Source organism: Urocitellus parryii, chromosome 5 (genome assembly GCF_045843805.1).
Source record: "Urocitellus parryii isolate mUroPar1 chromosome 5, mUroPar1.hap1, whole genome shotgun sequence".
Classification (NCBI taxonomy): domain Eukaryota; kingdom Metazoa; phylum Chordata; class Mammalia; order Rodentia; family Sciuridae; genus Urocitellus; species Urocitellus parryii.
The window spans coordinates 90,757,583-90,784,998 of NC_135535.1; the positions used below are offsets into that span (position 1 = coordinate 90,757,583).

The 27,416-nt window shown below is 37.8% G+C and overlaps 1 protein-coding gene across 8 annotated transcripts in view; it reads right to left on the reverse strand.

The window, feature by feature from the left end:
* The window catches only part of Aebp2 (AE binding protein 2), a 219,602-nt gene that overhangs the window by 88,905 nt on the left and 103,281 nt on the right, over positions 1 to 27,416 (reverse strand). The window contains exons 9-10 of one of the 8 annotated variants that reach the window (XM_026391940.2): positions 19,962 to 19,994; positions 4,236 to 4,257 (exon numbers count right to left, since the gene is read on the reverse strand). The exons of 6 other annotated variants lie outside the window; for them this stretch is intronic. In XM_026391940.2, coding sequence (XP_026247725.1) covers positions 4,251 to 4,257; positions 19,962 to 19,994 — 40 coding nt within the window. In that variant the 3' untranslated portion in view covers positions 4,236 to 4,250. Of the gene's footprint in view, positions 1 to 4,235; positions 4,258 to 19,961; positions 19,995 to 27,416 lie in introns of those variants that run through there. One more of the 8 variants, XM_077798882.1, reaches the window with a different exon arrangement.

Consider the following 27,416-nt stretch of genomic DNA (forward strand, 5'->3'; position numbering starts at 1 on the left):
CTCCCATGGAAAACCATAATAAAATGGTAGTACAGGAATAAAAGGTAGAAACACTAAACAACAGAGAGTGTGGGAGAGAAGGAAAACATTCGCAGAGAATTTTAACAAATTTCTGGGAGTTAGAAGGCAGAAGACTCACAGCTGATGATGTAGGGCAGAGTAGCCTACAGCATGGAATGGACATAGAGAGGGCTGTGGATAAGAATGAAGAGAGTCTGCCCAGCTGGACCCGGGAAGGCCTGGAACATCAGAAACAAGAGTTACATGGAGGGCAAGAGTGAGAAACCAGCCTCACTATGGTTAGAATGTGGCTCCCAAAGCTCATGCATTAGAAACTTCATCTCTGATGTAGCAGTAATGAGATATGGAACCTTTGAGAAGTGATTTGGTTGTGAGGGCTCTGCTGTCATAAATGGATCAATGCCATTGTCACAGGAGTGGATTCCTGTTAAATGATGAATGGTGCTCTCAGTCTCACACTGTCTTGCCACGTGATGCCGTCTGCCATATTATGATGGAGTGGAATGAAAACCACCACCGGAAGAACTAAAAGATTAAAAAATTTTAAAGAAGTTAATCCTAAAGGATAGGACTGAAACTGGAAAACACCAGGATGAGGAATATGATTTTCTTTTATCTCAAGCCTTCTAATATTTTCAAGTACAAGCATTAGTTTGACAACTTAAGATTACATTTAGAAAAAAACAAATGTAGCTGAGATACTAGCTATTTTCCTCCCTTCACAAGCCACCTCTGCCGGTCTCACCTTAGCCAGTATAATCACCCTTCAGTGTCCATGCAGAATCATGTCCCAGACCCACTGCAACAGAAAACCTGGGCCTTTCAAGTTTCCTATATAAAATGGCAGAGTATTTGCATACAACCTAAGCACATCCTCCCATATGCTTTAAATCACCTCTGGATTGCTTAGAATACACAATACAATGTAAAATTGTTGTGACACTGTATTGTTTAGGATGACAAGGGGAAAAAAAGCTGTCTATGTTCTTTTTTTTCCTAAATATTTTACATCTGAGGTTGGTTAAATCCATGGATGTGGAGCCCACAGATTCAGAGGGCCAACTGTATTCAACCCAGCTTCTTTGCTGATTTCTATAAAAAAATTAAAATAATTACAATGAATACAATGATTTTTCAATTTTTTGTTCTTTATGGAAATTTGTGGGTCCATGGAAAAGAATCACATTACACACAATTGCTACATTATTTTTTTCCTAAATATAATTTTTTAAAAATTTATCGAGATGTTACATGCATTTGAAAATTTCTCTGTTTGTTGCAATAAGGGGAATTGAATGCAGGTCCTTGTGCAGGTTAGGTAAGAGCTCTACCACTGAGCTAAACCACCAGTCTCTGCATTTGATCTTTAAAAATCACAAACAGTGGAAGGGAACCTCTCTGTTTCACCTGTTTTCCACTGATTTAATTTTCTAGGGTCAACCTCTATTAATTTTTAATGAACTCTATATTTATTCTTCTGGTGGCTTGTACTTTAAATCCTTTGTTGAAATGTCTCTCCTCCTTTCAAATCTCCTGTCTTCTTAATTTTACCCTCTGATCCCAGCCCATGACTCCTATCTAATTTTCCTAACAGAAACTCAGGCATCGAGGCCAGATTGGTTCCCTGAATCCTAGGACTACCCAGCCCTGGTGGTTAGCTCCAGCTTCTGAACATGCTTATCAAAACCACGCCGCTTCACAGGTTTGGTTCTCCCCCAAGAAATTTTACACCTGCTGCTCACAAAAGAAAGCCTCCTTATTTTACACAAATAATTAACATAAAATATATTTCAAACTATATTTTATATTCATAAAATATAAAATCAACAATGGAAGTAGGTTTAATGCTCAAGTAAAAACAAAAATAAGGAATGCTTAACTCTAAGGAAATCACAAAACACTTTCCAGAAGGAAATAATATTTTGGTCAATGGAGAAGTCTCTCAATATAGAAAAGTATGGGGGCTGGGATTGTGGCTCGCGGTAGATCGCTCGCCTAGCATGTGCAAGGAGGTGAGTTCAATCCTCAGCACCACATAAAAATAAATAAATATAAAATATAGAAAGTCCTGGTAAAATTACAGTGTCTTAGGGGAAATTGTATTTTTGGAATTTAAAGTTCAAGGGGGAAAATGTGATAAATAAGCCGTAAAAAGTTAGTCTAATCAGCTGGGCATGATGGTATATACCTGTAACCCTAGCAACTCAGGAGGCTAAGGCAGGAGGATTGCATGTTCAAGGCCAGCCTTAGAAATTTATTGAGACCCTGTCTCAAACAAAAAATAAAAAGGGTTAGCTCAGTGGTAGAGTTCCTCTGGGTTTAATCCCAAGTAATTAACACACACACACACACACACACACACACACACACACACACACACACACAGTTAATCTAAGTTAGATGCTGCTTATATATGAGGCTAAGCAGCCCAAATTGAGTCCAATTCTAAGAGTTGAAATTTTAAATGCCTGTAAATACCAAACAGATCATTTAAATGAACAAAATGAGAACATGTCAATGAAAAAGAAAGATCGAATGTATAGGATACTATGGAAAACTGGGGAATCATGCCCTTCCAAATGGAATCATTAAATTATTATAAAAAGAAATGGAAGCTAGTGTTTCCAGAACTTCTAGTTTTATTTAACAACAGCAGACCATCCAGGTTTTTCTGTCAAATTCTCCTATTTTTAAATCCTGGCAATAGTACGTGTCTCTCTTTTTTTTTTTTTTTCACATATGGGCCAAAATATATATATATGTGTATATACTTTACAGCTAGTTTCAGCCTAAGTTTCAGCCTTAGTTTCAGATCTAAGATTTAACCCCTTCTAGAAACAAGAGGGAGCCGCCATCATAACATTTTAAGACAGAAGAGCCCTGGTCAGACCTGCAGTTTTAAAGATCTCTCTGGTGACAGGATGTACAACAGATTGATTGGGAGAGGGAGAAATGGAACACAGAGAAGTTAGAAGGATCTTGTAATCCATCATTAGTAGCAGATGTGCTGAGAAGTCCCAGCGAACACATAACACTCTTATAATCAATCATTATTTTTTCAATGCAGAGGTGAAATAGTCTTAAACATTTCTCATCAGAATTTGATCCAAAATGATCACTGTAAACATTCTTATCTGTGTAAATCTTGGGTGTTACAAATTTTCAGAGATACAATAAATTTCTCTCTTCATTACATTCCATAGTTCCCTTTCCTTTTCCTCAAAAATGCACTTGTCCATAGTTATAAAAGGAAAGATTATATAGCCCGCTTTAGAAAGAAAACTTGTTAAACCTCTGCCCTCCGTTTCCACATTATATCAATTGTACAAGTAATCAGATATTTTCTGCAAATGGCTTCCATGTGCCCACACCTCTGAATGTAAAATAAACAGTGTAGGCTATGAAAACATTGCTTTAAACAGAGCATTCCAACTGGGAAAACTGTGTAAACATGAACCTCCTGTTTACAGTAATTGAAAAGTATCTTTAACCTATCAAATTAATTGTTAAAACAAAGAAAATATAGGCAGGCAAAGAGAATAGTGGGCTGGGACTGTTGCTCAATGGTAGAGTGCTTGCCTAGCAAAAGTGAAACCCTGGGTTTGATTTGATGCACTACAAAACTAAAAACAAATAAAAGAAACAGAGGAGAAAGAGTGGGTATCAATCTTTTTTTTCACAACACCTTGTGTGTGTGTGTGTGTGTGTGTGTGTGTATGTGTGTGTGTGACTTAACTAAGGGTTATTCTGAGAAATGCATCATTAGGCAACTTCATCATTGTAAGAACATCATAGAATGTACTGATGCAAATCTAGATGGTATAGGTCAATTAACATCACCTCTTGATGCAATCAATATACCCAGTTAATACAGGATGGATGAGGCTGCTACCAGCAAAACCAGCAAGCCACATGGTTTCACAGCAAACTTTTTTTAATAAGTAGAAAGAGTACATACACTCTAACATAATGATTAAAAAGGTAAATAAAAACCAGCAATAGTTGTTTATTACTAAGTATTATATGCTGTACATAATTATGACACATACATAATTGTAGGTGGCATTCTTTCATAAGACTGGCAGTGTGTAGGTTTGTTTGCAGCAGCACATCCACAACACATCAGCCATGCATCACACTAGGACATCAGATGGCTACGAAGTTACTAGTTGAGGGGAATTTTTCAGCTCCATTATAATCATATGGGACTGCATTGTCCATGCCATCTTTCACTCACTGAAATGATAATAATATCATTATTATGCAGAGCATGACTGTGTGTGTGTAAACATGTATATTACATACATACTATATGCATAACATACATATATTATGTTCCCAGAACAAAATTATTGCATGTAGGCAATATATAGAGAGAAAAAAATGTAGCCACTTTTAGCATATGCTTAAGATTTTTCTGAACCAAATCTGTGCAAGACATATCAAACACTATCTTAGTTTCATGTTCTAACCAATTAAACCAGGAAATAATATCCCTGGTTGCACAGACGAACTGTCAGGTGCTAGCCAAGCTCAGTCCATCCCATTCCACAAACACAGAGGATATGCCCAAGCATCCATCCAGTCTCACTTGTGCCTAGAATGACAAGGAAAGGAGATACTACATCAGTGTCACATTTTGTGCCAGGTAGATTTTGAAGACTTTCCAGGCTCCAGCAATATTATCAGACATTTGAAGCCCCTACCAGCACAGGAAGAAGCCAAGTCTCACATGCAGCCTCCTGGATAAATTTGGCCCACTTTCCCACCAAGTCCTGAGCTTTGGGCTCTGTTCCCATAGTTTTTTTTTTTTTTTTTAAAGAGAGAGTGAGAGAGGAGAGAGAGAGAGAGAGAGAGAGAGAGAGAGAGAGAGAGAGAATTTTTTTTTAATATTTATTTTTTAATTCTCGGCGGACACAACATCTTTGTTGGTATGTGGTGCTGAGGATCGAACCCGGGCCGCACGCATGCTAGGCGAGCGCGCTACCGCTTGAGCCACATCCCCAGCCCTGTTCCCATAGTTTATAAACTCCTTTTCTTTCCATAAAGATAAGTTTGGATATCACCCTAGCACTAGAGACCCTACTCTCATTGCTATAAAATTTCCTTTCTCCATGGGGATAAAAATCACTCCTGCCTACCATGTGTTTTGGGTAGGCTTCTGCTGTGGTGCCTCAGCTTAACCCATCTTGTTCCATCATCCCAGATGTGGAACACCTACAAAAACTTAAATTGTGCAACAATTGGTAACTTCGAAGTAATTACTATGTTTTTAGAGGTCTATTATAATAGTAATAGATGAATGATTAAAGTGTTTTAAAATATATATATATTCTCATACATATGAAAAAATATATAAAGGTTCTATAAGCTCATTATTGTTTCCAATTTGTTTTAATGCCTCTTTGTCAATTTTGTTGAAATATTCATAGAAATGAAAAATCGGGACTTAATGGGTTAAAGGAGTACAGTTCCTATCTTTGAGATCAGATTAGAGAGTAAGTGAAATTCCTGTGAATCCTTCTGGAATTGTGACAAATGGAGATGTGTTCCAGATATCCTGAGTTGAAAGCTGGAATACATTTTCTCATAGAAACAATCTCTAAATTCCCAGGCAAGTTCTTAAAATCCTACTTAACCCATAACATTCTCAGAATATTCCCAAAATGTCTATGTAACCCATGTACTCTGTTCTCATTTTTCCCAGCTTATTTTTTCTTTTTTACCTGAACAAAATGGATATTATCCTGCTTTTCCATGTCCTCCAATTCTCTCTACTCAAATTAACAAAGTCCCATATGTGCTATCTACCAGATGTGAGAACCACATAGGCTCAACACAGTCTCTCAGTCCCACATTGCCTGTCCCACCACAGGCAGATGATAGCATGGGTATGTTCCACAGCTTCTTTTCCTTTTATGCTCATGATCTGCACCATTATAAATGTTGATCCACCAGAAACAGGCCCATTTATATATGGAAATTTTACATGTGATGTCATTTGATTAATGGGAAAAGAAGAGATTGCTTACTAGATGGGGTTAAGAATATTTCTCATTACATGGGGAAAAACAAATCATTCTTCTGGATTTTAAGATTCCTCTCCTGTTTACAGGGAAGGAAAAACATAAAGAGAAGTACATGGAACACTTAATATGCACAGACTGGAACATTTTGCTAGAGTTTATCAAAGTCTCAGTGTGTGGGCAGGTGACCCCTGCAGCATGTGCTGCTCCCCCAAGAGTAACAAATGACCTACAAGCATCAGCTTGGCTCCCACTGGCTGCCTAAAGACCATCACCAGTGACATTCATCAGGTAACCTAATGCTGATCTACTCTCTCCACCTGGTTCCCCAGATGAGAATGTACCTCCTCCTAAGTCTGATCTCTACTAATACCTCTGCTCCGCTAGCCCAGATGTCCTAGTCTAGTCTAGTTTCCCTAAGGCAACAGGTAAAACAATTGTATTCTTCCTCAAAGTACTAGTTACATAGCACTTAGATTCCAGCAGACCCTTTCTTTTGATTCGAAAACCCTATTCAAAGGAAATTAAATGAAAAGACTCTCTATATTTTGGTTATTTTTAGCTCTATTTTTCTCAAAGCAATAAAGATGACTGAGAAATGTCACTTACAATGATGTGGGAAACAAAGCACAAGGATTATTTTCCTGGATATTTTCTGGCTATAGATCAATCATCCAGCACTCTCCTTATATGACCATAGAGGAAAGGGAGCTCATGCCGTTCTTATTAGAAAAACACTACAGAAAAACATCTGGTTGGTTCAACAAATTCCTCCATCCCTGTCCAAGAGCTCTGATTAGGAGAGTGGGGTACTGTGAGAGGCCTATCCTCTGGTTAAAAAAAAAATTAGCCTGTACAAATCCTCATTACCACTCCCCAAAGGCAGCACAACACAGTCCCAGGAGAGACCCTGTTGGCCAGCAATCTCTTGTTTAGAGGAAAGTGAAAATAGAATGAGTGTCCAGCTTTCCTGGCCTCTTGAGATACCACTCAAGAGACCCACCTCTGCCTTACCCCACCCAGATTGCTGAGCAGATGATCAGAGCTGAATAGACTGGGGGCAGCTAGAAGCAGAGAGAAGGGACCATAGCAACTACCACAGGGATCTCAAAAACTGGCCATAAGGGTTGGGGGTACAGCTTAGTGACAGAGCATTTTCAGAGCATGCACAAGGCCCAGGGCTCTATCTCCAACTCAAAATCTCTCCATAAACTCTACTGAGTGGCTCATGGACTTTAACAAGAAGCCCACTCATGAACCCTATAGGATGCTTTAACTGCAACCCCCACCCAGCAGCTGGGTAATGCATGCCACAGCAGCCCACACATGCCCAAGATGGTGCATGCTAACCTCCACAGATGGTGAGCAAGCGCCTCCACCAAAGATACATCAAATCCCCACAGACAGCACATGGATATTAACAGCTGGCTCTACTTAGAAAGGTCAGGGAAGGGACACAGCTTTAAACATTTCAGGGCACTACCATGGGGAAAAATAAATGGAGGCTCTCAGTATCCAGCCTGACTTCACAGAATTAACAGGAGGCATCCTATGACTCCTCCACCAGAGGGGGAAAAAGAAGAGAGGTGTGGGCACTCAGATAACAGGTTCTGGGGGACTCCCCAAATCTCTAGCAGGTCTGCCTGGTGAAGGTCTTTCCCTTCCAAAGCCAGTCAATAAGGACTGAAAGAGGGGAATGCTTCTGCAGATATGAAACAGCAATAATCCCCATGGGACAACTGGGAGATGGGCTGGGGTGGTGGTCACACAAGTGTGGAAGAAAGAAAAAAAAGGGAGTTATCAACTGCCTCAAATGCTATTTGAGTCACCTAAAGGTGACTCAGGGATTGGCTCCATGGATATCATTGGTGACCTTGATAAAGACACAGTGAGGTGGCATGGACAGACATTGCCTGGAGCCATAGTGAAGGAGAGCAGGAGCTGAGGGAGTGTGGATAATGGCTGCAGGCAACTCTTTAAAGAAGGTTATCTAAAAGATGTTGTGAGCAATAAGGTAAAAAAGAGAAGCTCCTGTATCAATTAATGGGATATACTCCAGCAGCTTAAGTGTCAGAAAAGAGAAGAAAATTCTGGTGCAGGAGAATCCATGAGAAGATGAGAAAGACTAGAATCCAGAATCCAGGTGGAGGAAGTGGCAGAGGTGGAAGGTGGAATGTTTAAAAGTGAGGACAGGCAGAGAGAGTGGGTACAGATGAAGGAGGGGTTGGTAGATTGGAAGGTAAGAAATAAAGGACTTCTTCTAGGGTTTTTCCAAGAATGTTTCTTACTTGAAATTTCAGCTAGTTCCCCTGAATATATCATGATACATTCCCCTCACTGAGCAACTACTCCCTCTCCGGTAATGGGAATCTAACTCAGGGTACTTTGCCACTGAGCTACATCTCCAGCTCTTTATATTTTTTGAGACAGGATCTCACTAAATTGCTTAGGGCTTTGCTAAATTATTGGGGCTGGCCTCAAAAGTGCAATCCTCCTGACTCAGTCTCTCAAATTGCTGGGATTACACACCCGTGCCACTGCACTTCACACATTCCCTCATTTCTAAGGATGAAGCAACAGTACCCATTTCAACTTGATTTTGACAGAGTTAGGCCTTCAAAATAGCTCAAGTTTAGCCAGATGTGATAACACATTCCTGTAATCCCAGCTACTGGGGAAGCTGAAGCAAGAAAATTGCAAGTTTAAGGCCAGCCTGAGCAACTTAGCTAGATCCTGTCTCAAAATAAAAAATAAAAATTTCTGGGGATGTAACTCAGTGGTAGAGTGCTCTTGGGTTCAATTCCCAGTAACACACATACACACACACCAGCTCCAGTTGATATAGAAGTTTTCCCTATGAAGTCTCTCACTGACACCCCACCCCTACAAATTCTTCTCCTTTTACAAAGTCCTCAAACTTTCCTATTAACCAGAGATTGAGGCTCGCCTATTTGGTAAACTTTTTACGTGAATCACTATCCAGAGTAGCTTTTCTTTGGCATCTACTTTATAAAAGGGTTGGATGGATGTTTCTTAAAATTTCTCCAGGTCCCAAGAGTCATTGTCCCGTCCCTCAGTGTTATATTGAATGTTAGCAGGTCAAGTTCATCTCACATACACAAAGATCCTGTTTTTCTCATCCTAAGTAAGTTTTCTATAATTTCTCTCCTCTTTCCTTGAGAAATTCAACTGGGCGCAATGGTACACATTTATAATCCCAGCATCTCTGGAACCTGAGGCAGGAGATTACAAATTCAAGGCCAGCCTGGCAAGACTTTTTCTCAAAATAAAAAATAGAAAAGGCTGGGGATATAGCTCAGTGGTGGAGTGAGTGTCATTGGGTTCAATCCCTAGTACTTCAAAAAAAAAAAGAGAGAGAGAGAGACAGACAGACAGAGACAGACAGACAACCACTAACTGGCATGTTTTCCAAAAGAAAACCTCCTTACTATGGCCAGTCTACAAGGGGATGGTGAATGACCCTGTGCTGCTGGGTTAATTCTTGAAAAATCAAAGAATATAGTAGCTATTATTACTAAGAAACTAGAAAGTTAAAGAAAAAAAATTTAAAGAACTTCAGACATCTTCTGTCTCAACTGCTTTCAAATGAATTTTAAAGAAGAAATGATTGGCTTTCAGGAGCTCTATTTTTTTTTTGTTTACTTTGCTTATTTAATTGTATACAGCATGGTGACAATTTAAAGTATTAATTGACATGCTCTTTCCCACCTGCCCTATAGAAGTGCTTCAACTCAGCAGAGAATACTTGGCTATAAAAGAAAGGGAAAAATATCCCGCATTCATCTCAAAGGTCAGAAAGAAATTGCTCCCTCCACCCTGTCCAGGTGAGACAGTGAAATATTGCAATAGGTAGATACAATCTGGAGGAACAAATTTTTTTCCTGCTTCCTCATCCATCACCCCAAAGGGGTCAAAGAAATCTCTCAGCAGGAAAAAGCAAAAGAAGAACTTAGAAGAAGGAAACCGCTTAGTGACCAGGGGTGGCCATTCGCCATGGAAGGGAGACTATACCAAAAAACTTTAATTGTAAAATTCCAAAGAGAACATGTGTTCTGTTTCAAATCAGAAATATGTTGAAAGCCACAGCCATGTAGAAGCACTGGGGGTCATAAGGCAGCAAGAGAATTGAAGAAGCAACAGGCTATATCTCTACAAAAGAGGAGTTAGAAACAGTGCCTTTTGGTGGGCCTGTAGCTCCTGAGTGGGTGGAGAAGATCCAGAAATTTCCATGGGTATCTTATGGTGTCCACCTGCCAGGAAGCCATGTGCAGGGCATAGACCTTAAGTTAAAGAGGCCTCAGCTCAATTTGAGAGATATCCCTTCTGCCAAGTGATGTGTGGTGTGAACCAAAGAAATACAGACTTCCATTCACTGCCTAGTGAAACAAACCAAGGCAAGACCAGTGAAGCAGTTCCTCCTCACTCTGACAAAGGACAATCATATCAGCCTCAGGGATTTAGAACTTAGGGTCTGGAGAGAGAAAAGGGAAAAGATCTCGAAAGGGAGCCATGTCTGTATACACATTAAACTGAAATTTACACAGCAATTGTAATTGAACTGGGGATTAGATGAAGCTAATTATTAGAGGGTATTGTGGTTTGGATATGAGGTATCCCCCAAAAGCTCACGTGTGAGATAAAGCAAGAAGGTTCAAAGGAGAAATGTTTGGGTTTTAAGAATTTTAACCCAATCAGTGAGTTAATCCTCTGAGAGGGATTAACTGAGTGGTAACTGAAGGCTGGTAGTGTGTGGCTGGAGGAGGTGGGATATTGGGAGCGTGGCTTTGGGGTATATATTTTGTATCTGGCAAGTGGAGTTTCTCTCTCTTTCTCTCTCTCTCTCTCTCTGCTTTCTAATTATCATGTGAGTTGCTACCCTCCATCACCTTCTTCCGCCATGATGTTCTGCTTCACCTTAAGCCCTGAGGAATGGAGCCAGTCTTCTATGGACTAAGACCTCTGAAACGATGGGCCCCTAAATAAACCTTTCCTCCTCTACAGTTGTTCTGTTTGAGTCTATTAGTCACATTGGAGAAATACCTGACTAAAACAGAGGGGTTGACAGCTCATGGTGGTGAGAAATTAGCCTATTTTATATTTACAATGTCACTAAAAACACCAATTTTGAACCCATTGGATACTACCAACATGTTAACTTCCATTCAGGTTTCTTCATGTTGGTGCTTGAAATATAGCTATTTTAGCCATTCTGGCATAGATAGGTGGCATACTGATTGATAGGTAGTAATTCTGCACCTTTTTGCAGGGGAGGAATTCAGACTTGCACAGAGCCTCACCAATAAAATTATCTAGGGGAGTAGACTTACCTCAGCACACACTCATCAAATTCACTAAAAGCCAGATGAGGCTCAAGTGATTCTGCTTAGTGCTTCCACTTGCCACAAAGCCACAAAAGGCTATACGGCAATAAGCAAACAAGTAACATGTCAAAATATTTATTCAAGCATAAGGCTTATAGTAACCTTTGATACTTTTTGCTTATATTACTTTCATTATGAGATGAAATGATTGATTATCTTTGATAGCAGAAATGAATCACTGATTTAAAAAAGTAAATATAATGTAAAAATATGATGATAATAAGTAAAACAAGATGGTGCCTGATGATGAAAAGGTTGATTTGCCATGAAATGATATCCAATTAATGGTTAACTCCTACACTTTAACAAAAGAATGTGAAATGAAAGCAAGTACCTCTAAGTTTCACACAAAATCTTCTGAAGAAAGTACAGTGAGAATTATCCCTCAACCAGTTCCATTTTCTTTTTCTTTTTTTTTTATAAGAGAGATAATTTTTTTTAATATTTATTTTTTTAGTTTTCGGCAGATACAACATCTTTGTTTGTTTGTGGTGCTGAGGATCGAACTCAGGCCGCAGGCATACCAGGTGAGCGCGATACCACTTGAGCCATATCCCCAGCCCCTCAACCACTTCCATTTTCAACTTGTATTTCAGGCAGTGAAATCTTCAAAACAGTTCTACCATTTGGCCAAATCACATGATTTTGAAGTAAAACACAGTGAGCCCAAACATAAGGAACTCAGATGCTCCTGCCTAATTAAACTACTTTGTATCATCAACAAAAAATTTTATGCAAAAAAAAATTTAAATCTGAAAATTAGTGCTTTTTAATAGAACCATGAAGTGTTAACAGTGAGTAAAATATAAAGACGAAATTTTAAAAAGGCTTTTTAGAATCTGGGCTATGCCAGGTGTCGTGACACACACCTGAAATCCCAGTAACTTGGGAGGCTGAGGCAGGAGGATAACAGTTGGAGGGCAGCATCAGCAACTTAGCAAAACCTTGTCTCAAAAAATAAAAAGAGCTGCAGTTGTAGTTCAATGATATAGCCCCCTGGGGTTCAATCCCCAAAACCATTTAAAAAGAAAAAAAATGGTCTGGCCAATATGGACTATGTTAAACAAGAAGTCATTTACAAAAACATAATTATTCTCATTTCCTGACAAAGGGCAGGTACCATTGGAATTTACAGTGGGACAAACACAAATCTCTTGGCATCCTCAGCTCTCAAAATCTAAGTGCCAGTTGCACCTAAGGGTGCAATGGGTGCAACCAAAAATGCCCCATGTTTCTAAACATCCTTGACGAGCCAGTGGTTATTATCACTGATCTAATCTAAAAATACACATTCAAAATGTATGTCTGGTGAATTAAAGTTTAGATTTTATAATTCAGCAGGATGAAAAATGTAGATTTGCTGACCTCTGCATTTTGTCTAGTTACGCAAATGAACACAAAGATTTATTATATAAAACACAATAGAGAAAAAAAAATCAAGTTTCTAGACTTTATTTTTTTAACTAGGGATTTTTCTTTTCCTTTTCCTTTTTCTTTTTTTTTCTTTTCTTTTTCTTTTCTTTTTTTTTTTTTTTTTGAAACAGAGTGTAAGTTGCTTAGGACCTCTCTAAGTTGCAGTTTCCTGCCTAAGCCTCCCGCATCACTGGGATCAAAGGCATACACCACAGCACCCAACTCTACAGTTCTTATCATGGGGAAACAAATGTGAAGACTTCACCCCAAATAACAAGACAGAGAACTCCCTTCTTCCAAATCACGTTAAGCTGAAATTTCTATTAATCCTAGTTGGAGAAGGTAGGTTGAGACCAAAACCAAATTAAAATCATTTATAAAAATAAATAAAACTTGCTTTACTACTGAGCATCATAAAACAAATGCATACCTATTCATCTTTTTCTAATTAAAACATATGGGAATAAAATGAAAACTGCCTTGCAAATGATGCTTTGCGAAGTACTTTGGTTTGGAAGTATTGTTTTCAATGATTGATTATTCCATGTCTTCAAAAGATAATATTTTTTAAAAAGGGCTGGAGATGTAGCTCAATGGTAAAGTGCCCCTGGGTTCAATTCCTCGTACCACCAAAAAAGAAAAAAAAAAAGAAGAAGAAGAAAAAAAGAAAAGAAAGAAAAGGCTAATGTTCTGTCCAATGGCTTCAATATGGTAAAATAATCTTAGAATAAAGAAAAAAAATATTTCTCACCTTGCCTTGGGATTTACTTGGATAGAAAGCAGAAAGTCTTTAATCAATAGCTATTTAATAATACCAATTGACTACAGGAGTCCTAAAAAGTGCTTGGAAGGTAATTGCTGACTCAATTAGATTGAGGGAAGTAATAACCCACAAATCTGTAGTTGACTCCAAATGTCTCTGCAGCTAAATTAGCTGATACTCAATGTAGAATCACGTTTCCTTATATTTCTCCAAGTTGGAAGCAGAGTAGAGATATTTACATCATCTTGGAGGCAATGGCATATAGGTTAAAAGTCCATCCTCTGGTTACTGCCTCCCTCTTTCCAGTGCTGCTTGTATTTATGAGCTCAAGACTCTCTTTGCCTTTCCTAAGACATTTTAAGTCAACTTCCACTAGTCACAGTCCACCTGGGCTTGAGTCAAAGTTGCTTTTAAAAATAATAATAGGGCTAGGGATATGGTAGAGTGCACACCTAGCATGCACGAGGAACTGGGTTCGATCCTCAGCATCACATAAATGTAAAATATTGTGTCCACCTAAAATAAATAAATATTTAAAATAATAATAATAGTCCACCTAAAACTTAAAAATAAATATTTAAAATACTACTAATAATAAATAATTTTATTCTTAGTTTTTAGGACTTACAGAAAATTTGAGCGAAAAAGTATAGAGTTCCCATAAACCCCTTCTCCAGTCCTCTGTTTGTCCTAATTAAACATCTTGCATTAAGTGTGGGACACAAGTACATAGTTTACATTAGGGTTCACTCTTTGCTGTATATAAAGTTTAGTACCTATTTACACACCAGTTCTTGCAGATTTCTCTGCATTTCTTCTGAAGCTGAGTGTTGAGATTAGATCTCATGGCTGACTATCTGTTTAACCTCACCTGACCCTCATCTTTCCCTATAAGCAGGTGAATTTTTTTTATTTGATTTGTTTTATTCCCATGAGTTTGGCAATCAGCACGAGGGCCTCCAGGCAGCTCCCCTCTTTTCCCATTGTGTGATATGTGAGAAACTACATGGGCCAAGTTAATCAATGGCAAGAATAGCCTGATCTTCAGGTTTTTGTTAGTTTTGTGGCGCTGGGGATTGAACCTAGAGCCCTATGTGTGTTAGGCAAGTGCTCTTCCTCTGAGCCACATACCCAGCCCCTGATATTTGTTTTTGAGACATGCATAACTAAAAAGCATCTCATGCGGGGCCATTAGGATCAGATGTGCATCACTTAGCTATAAACATCCACCTATGAGAAAGTACCTACCAGTCTGCAATCACCCATCTCCTGTATAAACCAGCCCTAAATCAGCCTCCTGGTAAGATAAACTTTGAATGAGAATCCTCCATCTTCCCCTTCAGCTGACTTTTCGAACAAAATCACTGCCCTTGCTTTAATACCTTGTCTTGACCTACTTGCCCTATTGTGAAACAGCTGAACTTCTGTCTGGTAACAATCTAGTGAGCCAGGGGGACTGGTGTCCACAGAAGCTGACCGCACCAATAGGAACCTTAAGATTGTCCTTAGCAGGGCTGGGGATGTGGCTCAAGTGGTAGCATGCTCCCCTGGCAAGCGTGCAACCTAGGTTCGATCCTCAGCACCACATACAAAGATGTTGTGTCTGCCGAAAACTCTCTCTCTCTAAAAAAAAAAAAAAAAAAAAAAAAAAAGATTGTCCTTAGCAGCTGCTGGGATCCTTTTGTTCTAGGAACTCTCCTTTGTCTTCCTCCATCATAGCATAAGTTGCCTAAGCACCTTGAAGTAAGGAATCGACATTTGGGTGAGCCATGGTCTCCTGCACAGATAAGTCTGGAACTCCCTTTCTCCCTGGATTGAGGCTTCTGCTCTTTGAAATTTGGTAGGCTCAGATAGAGAAACAATTGTTGAACTCCACTGTTTTTTGTCACCCTTGAATGTACGAGTTTGCATGCTTGTGTGCATAATGCAGAGAGAAGTATAAATGTTTTTCCAAACTATAGGCCACTTGAGCACATTCTTTTATGGGGAGTGGGGGATATTGGGGACTGAACCCTGAGGCAATTTGCTACTGAGCTACAACCCCATTCCTTTTTATTTTTTGAGACAGGATCTTGCTAAGTTGCTGAGGCTGGCTTCAAACAATCCTCCTGCTCCAGTCTCCTGAGTCACTAGGATTACAGGCATGCACCACTATGCCCAGCCACTTAGGCACATTCTGAGAAAATGGTCTGAATTTATTACTTGACTATATCTAAGAGATGAGTTTCTATTGCAATACTGTCTGGCTACAATATGTATTAGAATTTCAGAGGGAAAATAGGTTAAGGAAACAGCTTTGGACAGAACTCAATTCAAACTCACCAAAGTAAACTTTCCCCAGGATTCTTGGGCAGTCTGATTTTTTAAACAGACTTTTCTAATATTACTATACTCCTGGTGACATTTTATGGCCTTTTCTTGGTTATATGCACTTAGTTTAATATTTTTATTTGATCAACATGCCTAATTTAAGGCTTTTTGCTCTGAATCTGTTTTTCCTTCTGCTAACTTTTTACCTGTACTCATTTTAGACAGAAAAGGGAGGAAATATGTAAAACAATCTTTTCAAAAATCAAGTTGCTAAGTTTGGTGTGGGGGCACACACCTGTAATCCAAGTTGCTCGGGAGGCTGAGGCAGGAGAATCCCAAATTCAAAGCCAGCATTAGCAATTTAGCAAGGCTATAATCAACTTAGTAAGACCTTGTCTCAAAATAAATAAGGGCTGGAGATATGGCTCATTGGTTAAATTCAATCCCTGGTTATAGGGGGTGGGGATCAAGCTGCTATGTGAACTGCTTTATCTTAAAATTTTTGGTCCATAGCCCTAAATATAATTTGAATTCAACTGTCTTTTTATCAACTACTATGTCTATATAACAAAATTTCATAAGGAATTCTATTAAGGGTGGCTTACAGATCTATGAGTGCACAAATGAGTTAATTAAAATGAAAATGTCTTCAGAATTATCAGTATACATTTTTGCCTGGGTTTTTAGCCAGTCTGGATTATATTTTTCTTTGTTATATATTTAAGACCTAAGAACAAATATATAAATGAAAGTACAATACAATGTCCATTACATTCTGTTTCAAGTACAGCAATTTTTATGAGTTTTCTAAAACAAAGAAATAGTCATAATTATGCATATCTGCTATGTCAGTTTTTAAAGTTTAGAATAACTTAAAAATAAATAGCTAGATGCAGTGGCACACAAGTGTAACTGCAGCAGCTCAGGAGGCTGAGGTAGAAGGATCACAAGTTTAAGGCCAGCTTCAGAAACTTAGTGAGACCCTGACTCAAAATTTTAAAAAAGAGCTGGAGATGCAGCTCAGTGGTAAAGCACCCCCCCCCCCAGGTTCAATAAAAGGAAGGAAGGAAGGAAGACTGAGTCATTTCTAAGTAAGTTGAAATACTGAAATAACAATTGCTAAATATAAATTCAAATACTCTTAGAAAGACAATGTATGTATTTGGGTCTACTAAATGTGTTAAGCGTGTTTTCATGAATTGTTAGTCTATTAATTTATTTATTTTTAGTTGTAGATAGACACAATACCTTTATTTATTTATTTTTAAGTGGTGCTGAGGATCGAACTCGATGCCTCACATGTGCTAGGTGAGCACTCTACCACTGAGCTACCACCCCAACCCATTAATCTATTTAAAAAAAAAAAATAGTTTTCATGTGTCTTTTCAGCTGATTGAATTCAGGGGCTTGCACATGGTATTCAAGTGTTCTACCACTAAGCCACATCGCCAGCCCTGACATGAATAATTCTATATGCAAAGAATAAAAATATTAAGCTTTGTTTTGATGAGAAACTATAAGCACAAAATATATTATACTGAGAAACTGTCTAAACTCAGAAATTTGTTAAGTATTATTTCAAAATGTTTTTTTTCCTCAAAATGTAAATTTAAGGAAGAAAACAAGGCAGAAATAAACCAGTAAACAGGCGAAAGCAAAAGAGTTTTATGAGGATATATTTGTGACAAAGAAGATTCAAAAGAGAAGAATGCTGAAACAATGGTCTGGTTTCATCCTCCCACACCAGACAAAGAACATGGTCAGGGAGCCTCCTCCAGATAGCTCTTATGAGGACAAAGGGGCCTAGTCTGGATTCAAACTACTCATCTTGTTTTGGTTTTTTTTTTTTTTTTGGTGAGGTTGGAGATGGAACCCATAAACCTACTACATCCAAGGAAAGAGTTGTACCACTGAGCTACATCCCCAATCCCCAACAAAGGAATAAACATTTTAATTGACCCCACTGCCACCTGAAATCTAATAAGGCCCCATGTATGGGCCCCTGGCATAAATATGAAATGCCCAGCCCACACAAATGCCTCTGACGGAAAAAATTGTAAAACCTAATTCAAAACAATATCTGCTAAAACAGGAAGTGCACACAACCTATTTTAATAAGGTTGATTTCTGTCTTCCTGTGAAAATCAAAACTTAGTCTATGCAGAGAGAAGGAGAAGAAAATTAAAATATATGGAAGTTTACATATATTTGCTATTTTTTCCCTTGAAGATTTGGTATAATTTGATGATGACCCACAAGTTCTTCATGAAACTAACTTTACTTGTATCTATTAAGAAATTGAATTCACATTATCTAGATTATCTATTTCCTATTAAGTGAACACTGGTAATTTGTGAATTTTAAGGAAACTGACCATCTTACGTAAGTTGAATTCTCTGGCAAAGAGCTATTTACAGTATTTCCTATCATTTTAATATCTATAGGCTCAGTAGTGACATTACCTGCCTCATTTTTTATATGAGTAATTTGTGACTTCTTTTTGTTCTTTTTTTCCTAAACAGTTAACCTAAAGGATTATCAGGTTTATTGATATCTGAGGAAATAGCTTTTTGCTCCATTAATTTTCCTGTTTTTTGTTTCATTGATTTCTCTAATAATTTCCTTTATTATTACAGTTTGAATTTTCCATTCTTTTTGTTGTTGTGGTGGTGGTGGTGGTGCTGCTGCTGCTGGAGATTGAACCCAGGGCCTCCTGCATTCGAGGCAAGCACTCTACCAACTTTGCTGTATCCCCAGCCCTGAATTTTTCCATTCTTTCTTAAAATAAAATTTAAGGTCATCGATTTAAGACTTTGCTGCTTTCTATATACAGAGTGTGTTTCTTCTAGACAGATGGTAAAATGGGTTGTTTCATTTCTTTTACAATACTGGAGATCAAATCCATGACCTCATCCGTGCTAGGCAAATGCTCTACCACTGAGTTGCATCCCCAACCTTTAAATTTTTATTTGAGACAGAATCTTTTTCTTTTTTTAATATATATTTTTAGTTGTGGATGGACATTTATTTATTTTTATATAGAGCTGAAAATCGAACCCAGTGCCTCACACATGATAGGCAAGTGGTCTACCACTGAGCCACACCCCAGCCCTTGATCAGTTCAGGCTGGCCTCACACTTGAGATCCTCCTGCCTCATCCTCCCAAATAGCTGGGATTACATGTACAATTATACCATGCCCAGCTGGGTCTTGTGTTTTTAATCCTCTCTGACAAGGGATGTATTTTAACTGGTATATTTAGAACATTAATATTTGAGATGGTCAATGATATAGTTTCCTATCTACCACATTTACAACTATTTTCTATTTATAGTACTTGCTCTTTGATTTACTTTATTTTTTTCTGTGGGTTTAACATAGCATTCCATATTAATCAACTTCATCTCTTTATCTTATCTTTTAGCATGTCAATTTTTCTTTTTTTTTTAAGTGATAAAGCCAGAAATGGTGTTGCACACCTCTAATGCCAACTACTTGGAAGACTGAGGGAGGAGGATCACAAGTTTGAGGCCAACCTCAGCAACTTAGAGAGGTCCAAAATAACTTAATGAGACTGTCTCAAAAAATAAAAAGGACAGGGATGTAGTGTGATCCTAAAGTAGGCAAAATCACCTTTTAAACAGGACAAAAAATATATACAAACCATTAAGAAAAATACCTAATCAAAAAGAAAGTGTACCTAGACTATATGGTGAACTCTTAAAACATCATTTTTTAAAAGAGGTAAAAGATTAGAACATGAACAGAACTTCAAAAAGACAAACTAATGGCCAAAAGCATATGAAAACATGTCTACATCAGTAGTCACTGGGGAAATACAAAATAAAACACAAGATAATAGTACATAATACCAATTAGCAGGGTTAAAATAAAATAAAAATTCAAACAATCCCAAGTGCTGAGGAAGAGTCAGAGCAATTGGAATTCTCATGTACTGATGGTGGAAATGATACAAGCACTTTGGTAAACAGTCTGGTAGTATCTTATAAAATTGAACATACTTACCTATCGCTTAACGATTTCGTATCTAGATATTTCCTGTAGAGAAATGAAAACATAAGTCCACACAAAGACTTTCACACAAATGATTGTGGTAGTTTTATTTGCAACAGCTGGAAACAATCTGAATGTCCACTACATGTGATCTGTGGTGTGTATATCCATACAGAGGCATCCTATGCAGCAATAAAAAGGGATGAACTACTTATAAATACAATAGATGAACAGGAAAACACGCTGAGCAAAAGAAGTCTGACACAAAACAGTCCATATGATATGACTTCAATGATATAAAACCCTACAGAAAAAAGAAAAACTTTAGGAGTGAGCTTCACTTAACCTATGGAGACTGGAGATAAGCAGTTAGGTGGTTGCCTGGGGTTTGGGTAAGAGAGATACTGGGACAGAAAATATTTGGGGATAATGGAAATGTTCGATACCCAGCCCTATGTCTTGGATTTCTGAATACTCTTCTCCCTTAAAAAGAAGCAAGGTTTCCTGAGGTATATTTTGTGAAAACAGCACAGGAGGATAGCTAGCTTTAGAAATGCAACTATATTTTTGCAAACTGTATTTGCCTACTATCTTAAATAGGAGCTTTCATATGCATGTATATTTGTGCATACTGTTTTGGTTTTGTGGTTGTAAATGTTCACTGAGAAATAATTGATTTTTTTTTTTTTTTTTTTTTTTAGTACTAGGGATTGAATCCAGGAGTGCTCTATCACTGAGCCACATCACTAGTCCTCTTTATCCTGTTTTCCATATATCATCTCCATTCTCTACTACTAAACACCAATAATTTTTCTTTGGAGACTTGTGAATCCTAAAAGAATACCAGAAACAAGGTCAAAGGCCAGCATTAAATTGGATTATCTAAAGATGAAGATTTATTGGGCTGAGGTTGTGGTAGAGTGCTTGCCTGGCACTGGATTACAGCATCACATAAAAATAAATAAATAAAACAAAGATATCGTCTTTATCCACCACTAAAAAATGAGAAAAAAATATATATATATTTTGTTGTTGTTTGTTTGGTTGGTTTGGTTTGGTTTTGCTTTCTAACCACTCCATAAACTCTACATACACTGATAGATTTGTAGACTGATCTTTTCCAGGTGAATGACTCTCTATTTATAATGAAAGTCAGCTCCTTCATAAATACTCCTTTACAGATCACTTTTTAGGAGATAAAGAAAAAATAAATAAACAAACTTGAGAGTGTGAAATTCTGCAAAGAGAAGGCCAGATTGTTAAAATCTTATTTGAAATGGATTCATTTATGTCAATACTGTCTTAAATAAACTTTAAGACACACTCTGGCTATTACATATTATGAAATTCCTATTATAGTTAGTTACCCACTAGAATTAGTTACATACAAAAAAAGCCCAAGCTTTATGCAAAATATAAGGAATTACCACTACTTTGTACTATCATCATGCAATATTTACATGAGAAAAGATCAATTGCTTCTTTTAAGTTATTTTTAGGTAGGGCTGGGGATATAGTTAAGCAGTAGAGTGCTTGCTTAGCATGCACAACACCCTAGTTTCAATCCCAGCCCCTCAAAAGAAAAAAAAAAGTTATATTTAGAAAGTCTTTTATATATTTTTAATTCTATCATTTTCTTATGTGTTCTTTTTAGATACACATGCAGTAGAGTATATCTTGACATATTATACATAAAGTATAACATATTCTAATTAAGATCCCATTCTTGTGGTTGTACATGATATGGAATTTCACAGGTTGTGGATTCATATATAAACATAAGAAAGTTATGTCCCAATTCATTCTACTGTCTTTCATATTCCTATCCTCTCTCCCTTCCTCTTCCCTTACTTCCCCTTTGTCTAATCCACTGAACTTCTATTCTTCCCCTCCCCCTTGTTGTGTTAGCATTTGCATAATAAAGACTATTTGGCCTTTGGGTTTTGGGGATTGGCTTACTTCACTTGGCATGATAATCTCCAGATCCATCCATTTACCAGCAAAAGGCATAAAGTCATTCTTTTATGGCTGAATAATATTACATTATGTATATATATATATATATCACATTTTCGGTATCATTCGTATGTTGAAGGGCATCTAAGTTGGTTCCATAGCTTAGCTATTGTGAATTGAGCTGCTATAAACACTGATGTGGCTTTGTCACTGTAGTATGCTGTTTTTAAGTCCTTTGAGTATATACCAAGGAGAGGTACAACTGTCAAATAAATGCTAGTTCCATTCCAAGTGTTCTGAGGATCTCAGAACACTGAGAAATCTCCGTACTGCTTTCCAGAGTGGTTGCACCAATTTTCAGTCCCACCAACAATGTATGAATGTACCTTTTACCCAAATCCTCCCCAACATTGTTACTTGTATTCTTGAAAATTGCCATTCTGACTGGAGATGGAATCTCAGTGTAGTTTTAATTTGCATTTCTCTAATTGCTAGAGATGTTGAACATTTTTTTCGTATAACTGTTGACCATTTGTATTTCTTCCTTTGTGAAGGGTCTATTTAGTTCCTTTGCCCATTTATTGACTGGCTTATGTGATTTTTTTTGTGTTAAGTTTTTTGAGCTCTCTGTATATCCTGGATATTAATGCCCTGAGGGAGCAGATGGAAAAAGATTTTCTCCCATTCTGTAGGTTCTCTCTTCATACTCTTCATTGTTTTCTTCGCTGTGAGGAAGCTTTTTAGCTTGATGCAATCTCATTTATTGATTTTTAAAATTTTACATATTGTGTTTTAGGAGTCTTGTTGAAGAAGTCAACTCCTAAGTCGACATAATGAAGTGTTGGGCCTACATTTTCTTCTAGTAGGTACAGGATCTCTGCTCTAATGCCTAGGTCCTTGATTCACTTGAGTTGAGTTTCATGCAGGGTAAGAGATAAGGGTTAAATTTCATTCTGCTAAATGTGGATTTCCAGTTTTCGCAGTACAATTTGTTGAAAAGGCTATCTTTATTCCAATGTGTGTTTATGGTGCCTTTGTCTAGTATGAGATACCTGTATTTATGTGAGTTTGCCTCTGTCTTCTATTCTGTTCCATTTGTCTTCATGTCTGTTTTGGTGCCAATACCATGCTGTTTTTGTTATTATAGTTCCATAGTACAATTTAAGGCCTGGTATTGGGATGCCTCCTGTTTCACTTTTCTTGCTAAGGATTGCTTTGGCTATTCTGGGCCTCTTATTTTCCCAAATAAATTTCATAACTGTTTTTTCTATTTTTATGAGGAACGTCTTTGGAATTTGAATACGCAATGCATTAAATCCGTATAGTGCTTTTTGAAGTATGGCCATTTTGACAATATTAATTTTGCCTATCCAAGAATATGGGAGGTCTTTCCATCTTCTAAGGTCTTCTTCAATTTCTTTCTTTAGCATTCTGTAGTTTTCATTGTAGAGATCTTTCACCTTTATTGTTAGACTAATTCCCAAAGTTTTTCTTTTCTTTTTTTTCTTTTTGAGGCTATTGGGATAGTTTTCCTAATTTCTCCTTCAACTGATTCATCATTGGTATACGGGAAGAAAATTGATTTATGGGTGTTACTCTTATACCCTGCGACTTTGCTGAATTCGTTTTATGAGCTCTAGAAGTTTTCTGGAGTTTTGGGGATCCTCAAAATACAGGATGATGTCATCAGCAAATAGGGATTGTTTGAGTTCTTCTTTTCCTATTTGTAAATACCTTAGAAAGTCTTTTTATTTACCTTATAACAATTTAGTGAAGATCTGTTCAAATACACAACATTGTATAAGAGACAAAAATATAAAGCAAAAGCAGTATGGTAAATAAAGGTCAGTTATCATAATTGGAAAGTACGATTTTGGCAAATAGCCTTTTTACTGGGTGATAACCAGTGACATGTCACAAGGAACAGCCTCAATCAATGGATTCATTAAACTGATGCCAGAGGTAAGTAATGCTCAAAAGAAATCACTCCCATGGTGGGAAATTCCTTTTTTTTTTTTCCCTTCCCAACTCCCTCTTGCTTCTTCTATTACTTAATTATAATCCAGGTATTTTAGGTTTTTAAAAACTGGTCATGGGGCTGGGGTTGTGGCTCAGTGGTAGAGTACTTGCCTAGCATGTATAAGGCACTGGGTTCAATTCTCAGCACCGCATATAAACAAAGATAAATAAATAAAATAAAGGTCCATCAACAACTAAAAAAAAAATATTTTTAAATAGCTGGGCATGGTGGCACAAGCTTGTAATCCCAGAGGTTCAGGAGGCTGAGGCGGGAGGATGGCAAGTTCAAAGCCAGCTTCAGGAAAAGTGAGGCAATAAGCAACTCAGTGAGAACCTGTCTCTAAATAAAACAAACAAACAAAAAAAATTGGGCTGCGATGTGGTTCAGTGGCCGAGTATCACTGAGTTCAACCCACAGCACCCCCCCACAAACCCTGACTCACACACAAAATAATCCCAGTTCTAGTAAAATCATTCTCCACCTACTTCACACCTTCACCCACAGCTCCTAATATCTCAGGGCAAGTAAACAATAATATCTACTCTCACTAAATTTATGACAACAAACCATGTGTACTATTTCAATGTTATCTGAAATTGTTCCATCACATTTTCTTACTCCATGTACTCTTCCACAAAATTAGTTTTGACATTCTCCTCTCTCCCTGGAAGCAAGACTGGAATACTTCCAACCACTTAACCTGAAACTTACATGTTTAATAAGAATATTGAATGTAACCAATTTCTCTATCAAAGTTCTTTTCCAAACTAGTAAATGCTCCACCTTTTACTCAGTTGCCCTGAAAACCAAGGGTCACCCTTGGCTGGCCCCTAGACACACACACCCACACACATTACCTCTAATACAAAGAATAATTTTCCCCTTGTCAACTCCATTGTTGCTGACTCATTGAAGGCACAGGGCCTTTTTTTCTATACGCGTGAAATTTGAATAACTTTTCCTGCTTCCACTTGTATGGAGACTACCTTCTGCTCTCCACAAAACAACTTGTAATTCTTTTTTAAAAAAATATATATTTTTTTTTAGTTATAGGTGGACACAATGTCTTTATGTGGTGCTGAGGATTGAACCCAGTTCCTCAAACATGCTAGGCGAGTGCTCTACCTCTGAGTCACAACCCCAGCCCAAGTTGTAATTTTTTAAAATAAATCCTATCAATTCTTACTGATTCATAATCCTCTAGTGACTCTGAACACATTTAAATTAAAACCTGACATACTTTCCAATGGTAGATTACACCTTGTATCAGCCGGAAGCTAACTAAGGCCAACATGCCAAATCTGGTCCACTATCTAGCTTGTAAATAACAAAGTCATGTTATCTAGCTTGTAAATAAAAGAACAGAGTCATGTTCATTTGTCTATACAACATCTCTGGCTGCTTTTCTTCTACAACAGAGAAAAGTAGCTGTGATAAAGCCCCCAAATACTAGTTTTACAGAAAAGTTTCATCAGCCCCTGATGTTCTTATACCCCGAATAGCGCATCCCTGTGTTCCAGCCACACCAACAGCTTCCTGTCCTGAAGCAGGCCAGCTCACTCCAAGGCACAGGTGTTTGTCTGAATTCATGCCCACACCTTATCCCCATGTCCACATGCCTTGTTCCCTTCTGTTACATCTCTGTTCAAACATCACTCCTTCAGAAAGAACTTTACTATTAACTAAAATACCACCATACTTGTCTCTAGCTTGTCATATGCTGTTTATTCATAGCCCTTATCACTGACTTCATATATTTATTGTGGTTTATAGTCTTGTCCTTTACTTAAGTTCCATGATAATGGGGCCTTTCATTCTATTCATTGCTGGTATCTCTGGAACACTGCACATGATTGGGTTTCAGTTAAGTATGAACTCAACAAGTTTCCACGATCTTCATTTGTGCTATTTACTGAATGTAGGTTTCTCCCACTAAATCTATATGAATGATCCCCAACTTACTTGACTCAACTATGATTTTACTTTATCATGGTGCAAAATCAATATACATTCAATAGAAACCATACTTCAAGTGTATAACTTGGATTTTTCCTGGGCTAGCAAAATGATACTTCTGCAATACCTGGCAGTGAGCTATGGTTCCCAGTCAGCCATGTAATCAGGAGAAAGAAGTAACCAATACTCTACAGTGCACTACTGCTAAATTACGATGCTCAGTGTATTAAATGCAATAATTCCACCTACCATACTTTCAACTCATAATGGGCTTATCAGGATATAACCCCATCTTAAATTAATGAGTATCTGTAATAAGTTGAAATTTACACGTTGATTCCCAAGGGGAGGACCAATACTCAACCCCATTGAGAAGGGGTCATGGCATAGGTGGGGCCACCACAAAGAGCTAGTATAGGCAGTGTCATGACAAGACGTGGGAGCAACTGCCAATACAATGGGTCCAGCAGACATGACTTCTGCCTCATCAGTGTCACAAGGCAAGACCACAAAACCAGGGTGTCTGGAAGTGGAACAGTGAACTGAGAGTATTACTCAAGACTTTTTAATGGAGTTTGGTCTATTAGATCTTGGACTTACTTGGGACTTGTTGCCTGTTTCTTCTTCCAATTTCTCTTTTTTGGAATGGGAATATCTATCACATGCCTGCCTCACCATTGTATTTTGGGAGCACATAACTTGTTTGATTTCAGACTCACAACCGGGGAGCAATCAACTTCAGGATTAATCATAAGCGAGTCCCACCCATATCAAGTTTAGATATTTAGATAACACTTTAAATTTTAGACTTTAAAATTGATGCTGGAATGAGTTTTAAAATTTGGGGTGGGGGTACTATGAACTAAAAGTAATTTATGCAAAAAAATGAACATGAATTTGGGGGGAAGAGACAGAATATTAGACTGAATATCTGTGCTCCCCAAAATTCACATTGAAATCCCAACCCATGAGGTGATGAGGTGAGGTGATAATCACTTGCCTAGTTTATGCAATATCCTGGGTTCCACACCTAGTGTCAACAAAAACTGGCGGCAGAGGTGGCGGGTAGAGTCTTTGGGAGGCTAACTATGTCAGGAGACTAATGTAATCATGAATGGGATTAGTGCCCTTACAATAGAGTAACCAGACAGCTCTCTTAGAATCTTTCCACCATGTGAGGACCCAACGAAAAGCCAGCATGCTGCATCCTGGAAGAGGGGCCCTCACCAGAACCTGACCTTGCTGGCACCCTGATCCCAGAGTTCCAGCCTATGGAACTGCAAGAAAGAAATTTCAGTTATTTATAAGACACATAGTCCGTAGTACTTTGTTACAGCAGTCTAAGCTGTCCATTCTTCCTTTTTCCTCATTTAATTTCTCTTCATTCTTCATTTAAGTTCCTATATTTTGAGTAGTGGAGTGGGGAGAAATCTTTAAAACTGCAAAAATAGAAATACTGTAATTTTGCATGAGAATACTTAATCTCAGCTGATATAAATTATATAACAATCTGAAAACACATTACTGATCACTGG